The sequence below is a fragment of the Meleagris gallopavo genome, chromosome 20, assembly GCF_000146605.3.
Source record: "Meleagris gallopavo isolate NT-WF06-2002-E0010 breed Aviagen turkey brand Nicholas breeding stock chromosome 20, Turkey_5.1, whole genome shotgun sequence".
In the NCBI taxonomy this organism is placed as follows: domain Eukaryota; kingdom Metazoa; phylum Chordata; class Aves; order Galliformes; family Phasianidae; genus Meleagris; species Meleagris gallopavo.
In genome coordinates this window covers 4,312,828-4,320,682 of record NC_015030.2, presented here as the reverse complement: position 1 = coordinate 4,320,682, position 7,855 = coordinate 4,312,828, and the positions used below count along the sequence as shown (strand labels likewise).

The window sequence follows — 7,855 nt, the reverse complement described above, 5'->3', positions numbered from 1 at the left end:
GTGTGAGGGCAGGAGCTGGCTGCGTCCAGAGCCTTATTCTGTGCCACGGGGCCCCCAGCTCTGCGCTGTGCTTGCGGCCTCCCCGCAGTCGTTCTCACCGTTACTTGAGTTGAAGAGAAGCGCTGAGCATCGTACCCGTGTGTGGGTCCTGCGGGTGCCGAGCCACCTGCCTTGGCCCTGCGGCCGTGCCGAGTTCAGCCCCAGCACAACGAGACTCTGGTGTTAGGGGCTGCTGCTGCTGCTGCTGTTGCTCCTTTAAAGTCACCTGCTTGAAAAGCAGCCTGTGTGTGACATCTATCTCTGCACATCTGTCCCGCAGTGCAGGGCGGCTCGGTAATGTCTGTGTGCTGTTAGGTAGTGCTTATTAAATAAGTGTGTGGCTAAGGGTTTTGACCTCGTGCTTAGGTGTGGCTCTGTTGTTTACATGAACCTAATGAGGGCTGCAGAGAGCCTTGGGGATGCACCGGTCTCATGGTGTGAGTCACAGAATCATTCAGGTTGGTAGAGATCTCTGAGATCATCAAATCCAACTGTGCTTCACAAATGGCTCCAGTTCACCCCTCCGTGCTAGCACAGCTGGCTGCTCTGTGTGGTCCTCAGACTGCAGGAAGAGTTAAATTGAGCTCATACATCACGGTCCTGGCTGCAGGGGAGCTGGGGAACTCCCTGAACTGGTAAAAATGTGGCTGAAGATGCATGGGGGAGGCTGGAGGCAGCAACGGGTAGGAGTAAGACTGCCCCAAATGCCTGACTTTCCATCTTGTGCTTGTCTTCTTTCCCTTCCGTCTTTCTTTGCAGTGTGGCATTGTCCTGGGAGCTCTGCTCTTGATTTTCTGTTCTTGGATGACTCATCAATCCTGCATGTTCCTGGTGAAATCGGCCAATCTCAGCAAGCGCAGGACCTACCCCGGCCTGGGTGAGAATTTCCAGCTTCAGGGCTTGCTTTTTTTAACTGTGGTTTTACTTTGACCTCTTAATTTACAACTTTTTCACTGATATTGTTGGAAAACCAAATGATTTCTTGATGTAGTTTTCAATTTGTGTTTTGTTCTTCTGTGCCATGTCCCAGGGGGGATACGAGGGCTTAATTCTGTTCTTGACAGGGAAGTTAATAGGCACAGAATTGTTTTGACTCTGCAGGGCAGGGGAGGAGATGCAGTGCTGACTGATCAAAACCCAAGTTTTCGGGAGCTGGCCTGGTGGCTGTCTGGTGTAAATTATCGGTCTCAGCATGAAAGCCACGAGCTTCCCCACCCAGCATGCTGCCGAGGACATTGGGTTCTGCCAGCAGAGCCTGGCATGGAGCTCGGGCTGCCTGGGTCTGAGCCGTGTGTGCATTTATGGCAGAGCAGGGGGAGCGGAGAGGAAACAGCATTGAAAGTTTCAAGTGGCCAAGAAAATAAAAACATCTGCAAGATTCATGTGTGAGGTTTTGGCAGCGTCTGCCAGCCTCTGCGCGGTGCCAGCGCTGGCCTCTGCTGTAACCTCTCTGCTCATTCTGATTGAGTTGGGGAGCAGGAGGAGGTGGTCGGGTTCCCGTGCTCTCAGCTGGCACGTGAAACAACATGGTTGTTTGCTTGGTTTCTCTTGTTTGGGGAAGTAGAGCATTGGCTGGCATCGCTTTTGGTAAAAGAGTTAAAGAACTGCATGGCTCGCTTGGTCACGGCATTGTTGACAAATGGACTTCCACCATGCTCGGAATACCCGAGGTCCTGTTACCAGGCTGTGCATCTTTAGCCTTTGCTACAAGCTAAAAAAAAAAAAAGATTAAAGAGTGTTGTGGTTTAGCAGCCATGCTCCTGCCCTGGAAGCAAGGCTCGATTAGTGCAGAGCCCTCAGGTGGTGCCGCCTTGGCCCAGCCCCTCCTCTCCCAGCTGCCTGCGCTGCTGCTCCCTGCTCTGACAAGGAGCCTTTGTGTGCTGCTTCCCTCTCACCCGAGTACAGAGAGTCCCCTCCACCTTGGAGCATCTCCCAGGAAGAAGGGGTCCTCCGTGCTTCCCGCAGCCAAGGGGCTCGAATACACAGAGGCCAGTAATGCTTCCCAGCTTCCTGGCACCTCCTGGCAGGCGGGCACTGGCACAAAGAAGTGCCTCTGCTCCCTGCCTGCGCTCTGGGAGAGGTGCCACCTTGAGCAACCAGGAGGGGAAGACGCTGGGAGGAAAGGCGACGCTCCTATAATGCATCCTAATGCATCAAGGTTGAGCGGCTCCACACAGACAGCCTTTGTCACCGTGTGCTTGGGCCCTGGTACATCTGCGAGAGATCCTGGCAGTCCCCACAGCTGATTCTATGGGAGGCTTTGGCAGGGTTTAAAGATGGAAGAAAGTTTTGCAGTGTAACTTCAGGCAGCCGGCCCCTTCCGGAGGAGCACAGGGCGAGCGTTCCAGCTATAGAAGAGCCAGGCTCGTCACAGGCTGAGATCCGGCTCAGATGTTGTCTCCCTGCATCACTGCCTGTGTGAAGGGCTCGGCTGTTTGAAATCCTGTGCTCTTCAGCACAGCTCTGCGTGGAAGGGAAGCAGCTTGGAAGATGTGGGGCAAGAAGGGAAGCGGGAGGCAGTTCTCAGGGAAACTGCACCCAGTAATGAGTTATTGCCTCCTCTTGCAGCTGCCAAAGGGGCTGGGTGTGTGCAGGGCCCAGCAGTCTGGGTCAGCTCTCTACGGCCACAAGTGCTGGGACATGACCTGCTCGTGGCAGCCACACTTAGTTTGAAAGGGCTTCTGTAGTCCTGAGCAAATTCAGCTCTGCCCAGCTTTGTTAGGTACCTAGAGATCCCATTCTGGAGATGTTTTGCTGTACAACGTATTTTAGAGCCGCCATCTCCTTCCTCCTTCAGAAGATAAAGGATCCAATTTTTCCCATGTCCCCAAATGGGGACATCTGACATAACGTTTGAAGGCTTGCTTTCATTAGAGCATAATTTCAGAATAGCCAAGGAAACAAACTGGCTCTCAGCACCTCAAGCTTCAAAATCAGCAGCAGCTGCGACGTTATCCAGAGTCGCGCTTCTGTGTGCTGGGAAAAGGAGCTGGTGGGACCGGTGCCGTAGCAGCAGCGGTTCTGGAGGTCGGTGCTCTGGGCTCCAGGAGGATCCCCAGTCCTCTCACTGCCTCTTCTCTCACACCTCTCCCTCCAGAGCGGGTGAGAGCTGGAGGCCAGGAGCTGCGGAGCGCTGTGCTCCTGCGCCCGGCTGCGCTCCGCTTCCGCCCCGTCTGTCGTCGAGCCCTGGGCTATTTTCAGCACTGCCCCACATAACAAAGCCAGTTTATTTTTCTGCTGTGGGTCTCCCGCTGTGCTTTTTTTTTTTTTTTTTCCCCCCTCTTCATTCTGTGGGAGAACATGTTGTTTCCTTAATTTTTAACTCAAGCCGAGCCCAAAGAAAATCATCGTTTGTAAGTTAATATTTAAAAATAACAGAAGGAGCTTCCAGAAGTGAGGAAAGTTGGTTTTTCTGGTGGGCTCCAGGGCTCTGTGCGGTGCCTCAGGAGCAGACAAAGGCAGCCCAGGGGGCGGCGGGGTGGGTGTTGGAGCTCTGCAGGACGCTGACAAGCGGGCACTGTGGTCTGGTTTTGGAACTCGAGGTCTCAATTCACATTCTACCCAGTGAGATGGAGCTAAAAATACGCACCGTTTTCTTGGCTTTTTCTTTTTAAGAAAAAAACCCCCGATGATTTAAAGACTACTGATGGCTTTCTGCTACGAGCTACAACCCAAGGATGGGAGGGAGAAGAAGCCTCTTGGCAGCAGCCCTTTGGTGTGGGCTGTGAGTGCTGGGTATTCTGGGGATGGGATTGAGCGTTCTGGGCACCGGCTCAGCTCTCCCATCCAGCAACGTCAGGCGGTTCAGTTCGAGTGGGAAGATAAAAATAAAAATGCGACTGTGATTGAAATTTTGCACTGCAGTAACTTTTTGCCACACAGCATCTTATACTTGCATATTTTCTCTTCCGCGCTGACTTTCTTTTAATGGTTGCCATGTGTGACTGCTACTTCACACTGCCTTTTTTTTTTTTTTTTGCTTTTAACATAAAAAAGGGGGGAGAAAAAAAAGGGAAAAATAACCTGCTTTCTGTCTTTCCTTCATCTTTTTTTCCTGTCTTATGTGGTTTTCAATTTGTGGAGGGCACGACTGAAAAAGAAAATGGGACGGTGGGAAGGGAAAGCAGCCCCCAAATGCAGTGCTGGTGGCTTCCTGCTCAAGTGCCCTTTGTCACTATCACTGATTAATTTTTAACTGATGTGTGCACTGTTCTGGACCTTTCTTTAATTAACTGCTTTTTTTTTTTTTTTTTTTCTTTTTCCCTCTCTTATGCCAGCATTTCATGCCTATGGAAAAGCAGGGAAAATGTTGGTGGAAACAAGGTAATCTATTGCTTTAAAGCTGGAATAGTTTGTCTCTCTTTAATGAAGACAATGCTCTATGGCATTGCTGTGCTCATTTATTACTCCCCTGCCCTCCCTGGTCCCAAAAGTTTTCCCTGCCACCTATAGAACTTGAACAAGAAGGGGAGCAAGATGCCCATGTGCTTCATCTTCTATGCAGGCAGAAGCTCAGGGTCACAGGGTGCAGAAGCTGGAGAGCAAACTCATCTCCTGCTCTTCTGTGAACTCATGGGCATGTTGCTGGTGGCTGCTTTCCAGGGGTGGGATCCCTGCCAGGGTTGCTGGGAGTTCACAGGAGAGCATCCCGTGCCATGGGTGTGCCCTGGAGCTGCCCTGTGCCTCCCGCTCCCGGGGGCTGGGGAAGGAACGCCTCGTGGCAGGGCAGCATGAGAGCTCTCCAGCCCGGTGGCTGCTGGGCTCCTGTGCCTCGTGTGACCCCAACACCAGCAGCAAACCCCTCCCAGGTCACGTTCAGAAGCCCTGATGGGCAGTGGGATGGTGTTACCGCGCTGTTTTTTCTAGAAGAGGTTCTCTGTTGGAAGCATCTTGAGCTCTGGCCAGGCAGTGGTGCTGGCTCATTTTCTGTTCCCATCTGCAGATTGCTACAGAACACTAAAAATACACCAAATATTTCTCAAAAGTGACTTGTCCATGCAAGCAGTTGCTGTAATTGCCACAGGGATGCTATAATTGGAAACGGGAGGGAAAGTGGTCCGTGCAATCATGAATGGGAGGAGAAGCAGTTCGTACTACAATCTTTTCATTAAAGTGTGGTCCATTTTGTGGAAGGAAGTTTGAGAGCTGAGCTATTACCAAGGCTTTCATGGTAGGCCCTTGCTGCAGGGGGTGCGGCTGGGAGGACCTCTTGCTGATTCTGTTAAATGTTTTTCCAAGAAATAAAGGAGTTCTTGCCATCCCTAAGGTCTGTTTCTTCTGTGGCTCCAAACAGCAGTTAAACTGATGCACGTGTTGTTAGCAGAGCCACGTCTCTGGCTGAGATGTTGCTTGTGGGGGAGAGGTGGATAGAGTTTCCTTGAGTTTGGGTTGCTGGGGCTGAATGCAGAACTGATGGCCTTAGCCAAGCTGTTAAGAGCCATGTTAAGAGCTCTGGCTCCAGCAGGGCTCGTTCTGGTGCACAGCCCCACTGTATCCCTGTAGATGGAGGACTCGCTTTATTTCTTGCCAAACATTTCCAGTGTGAGATTGGTAAAATCTGGGTCTTGTCTCCTTTGTGTCGTGCTGGAAAGTTGTCTGGGGTTAGGGGGTGGATGTACTCTGAAGCAAGGCACGCTGAGGCTGCTTCACCTCTGCAGACGAGCGAGCAACTGCCTGCGTGGATTTTATTTTAAGTCCCTTTAAATGTACTCTTTGTATCCTCTGGAAGCCTCTTGGTCAACGGGAGAGTGCAGGAGGATTGTGAGCAATCTGCAGCTGTTGTGGCTGGGCGCAGTGTGCAGCCCCCCAGACTGTGTCTGTGCTAAACCTGTGCTGCGGCTGCATTCCAGGGTTCCTGCTTCAGCCTCCTAATCTCTCCATACTTTGTTGTTTTGCAGCATGATTGGGCTGATGCTGGGAACTTGCATTGCTTTCTACGTTGTCATTGGTGACTTGGGGTCCAACTTCTTTGCCCGGCTGCTTGGATTTCAGGTAAATAAATCCTCGCTGCATTGCAGCTGCTGTGCAGGCAGTGGTCCCAGTTCCCTTAAATGGAGCAGCGTGTGCTCAGAGGGCCACGAGCTGCTGTGGGGGCACCTCCAGGGAAGCTTTAGTGGCTCAGAAGTATAGGAAACAATCAGATGTGCAAAACCTCCCTTAAGGCACTGCCAGCAAAACACATCCCTTTAATACTGGCCGCTATTAATTCTGGAGCAGATTAACGAAGGAGATACGATGTTTCTGCCCTAATGCTTTCCCCTGCCAGGTGGTGACAGACAGTTCCTCTGTCTGAGCTGGTACCCCTCGCACCCCTCTGCTCCTGGCGGGGCTGTTATCTGCTCCTCCTGATGCTGCTAAGCTCTGATTAAGGGACTGTGAAGTTAAAAAGATGCGTTGTGGCTGCAGCCAAATTAGGTATTAAATATTTCCAAGCATTCCAGAGTGTTCTGCTATAATAAATACCAATGTGAGTTTTTGATTAATTTTCTGGATCAGAATTTTCAAGACTTCAATCTCCCATTCCCCAAGTAAGTTCAGTTTTTATTTAATTGCATAGAAAATACTCGATCACTTGTGTTGGATTAGTGTTTAAAGCCCCCACCGCTCCCCCTCCCCCCAGCCCAATACTTCCACTTCAGGGTGGACCAGTCACGTACAGCACAGAGCAACAGTGGCACCCAGTGACTGTCTGAGCTAATCACAGACCCAGCTATAGAAATGGCAAGCTTTCAGCATCGAGTCTTTAAATACCTATAGAATTGCATCAGGGAGTTGCTTTACTAATTTGGTGAGGCATTCTGAGCATGCTCTGTGTGCTGGTCCCTCTCCAGGTGTCTGGCAGCTTCCGCATCGTGCTGCTCTTCGCCGTCTCCTTGTGCATCGTGCTTCCCCTGAGCCTCCAGAGGAACATGATGGCCTCTATACAGTCATTCAGCGCCATGGCTCTCATCTTCTACACCGTTTTCATGTTCGTGGTGAGTACTGATGATGGGAGTTTTCCCACTGAGCTAACACAGGTGTTCATGGTGTGCCCCGTGGGGACGGCCTGCAGGTGCAGGGCTCGAGTGTAACGTGCCCTTCCTGATAAATAGCACTGATAGTGCCTGGCACAGTGGCTCAGCTGCTGCCCATGTGCTGGGCTTGTGGGGAAGGAGCACAGAGCAGGAGCTGATGGCAGATCTGCGTGCCACTACAAAGCAATGGATTGTGGTGGCGAGCAAATCGAATTGTGGTTTATTCTGCTCATTGATATCATATAATTTAGAGCTCCAAAGTTGAAATCAGAGGATAGAAGATGTGGGGAAAAAGTGCCTGGAAACACAAGGGCTTTTATCATGCGTTGGTGTTTTGCCTTGAAACCTCAGTGTTTGTAATCTGCAGAGGGAAGGCTCTTCTTGTTGAGAACACGGGCATGTGCTTTGCATGCTTTGTTTGTAACTGATGGTGAATATCTTTCAGGCAATAAGTGTGATTGCATTTCTGCTTCTTGTGCTCTGGAAACTTCATAAGCTCTCAGCTCTGACACGTGGAGTGTATTTCTTCAGAGATTTTTCTAGAAACATTTTCCTTTACTGAGATAAATGGATTATTGACCATTTAGATCAAGTAGGGTAAGCTGAGGGTTATCCAAAGCTCGTTCTGTTTGGCTTGGCCAAACTTCATCATATAGCACATGTACTGAGAGGTGGAGACTGATGCTCAGGCTGCTTGATCATGGAGTCCCAGCCCTGTCTCCACCAAATTTCAGGCCTGGAAGAGCTGAAGCAAAAGAAAGAAAAGGGAGGAGTGGAAATTCCACGTATTTAACTTTTTTTTT

At 50.7% G+C, this 7,855-nt stretch overlaps 1 protein-coding gene across 1 annotated transcript in view; it reads left to right on the top strand.

Annotated features, from left to right (window-relative positions):
• The window catches only part of LOC104913784 (putative sodium-coupled neutral amino acid transporter 10), a 7,673-nt gene extending 549 nt beyond the window's left edge, over positions 1-7,124 (top strand). The window contains exons 2-5 of the mRNA XM_010721421.1: positions 734-916; positions 4,317-4,362; positions 5,937-6,030; positions 6,870-7,124. Coding sequence (XP_010719723.1) covers positions 734-916; positions 4,317-4,362; positions 5,937-6,030; positions 6,870-7,109 — 563 coding nt within the window. The 3' untranslated portion in view covers positions 7,110-7,124. The remainder of the gene's footprint in view (positions 1-733; positions 917-4,316; positions 4,363-5,936; positions 6,031-6,869) is intronic.
• The last annotated feature ends 731 nt before the right edge of the window (positions 7,125-7,855 follow it).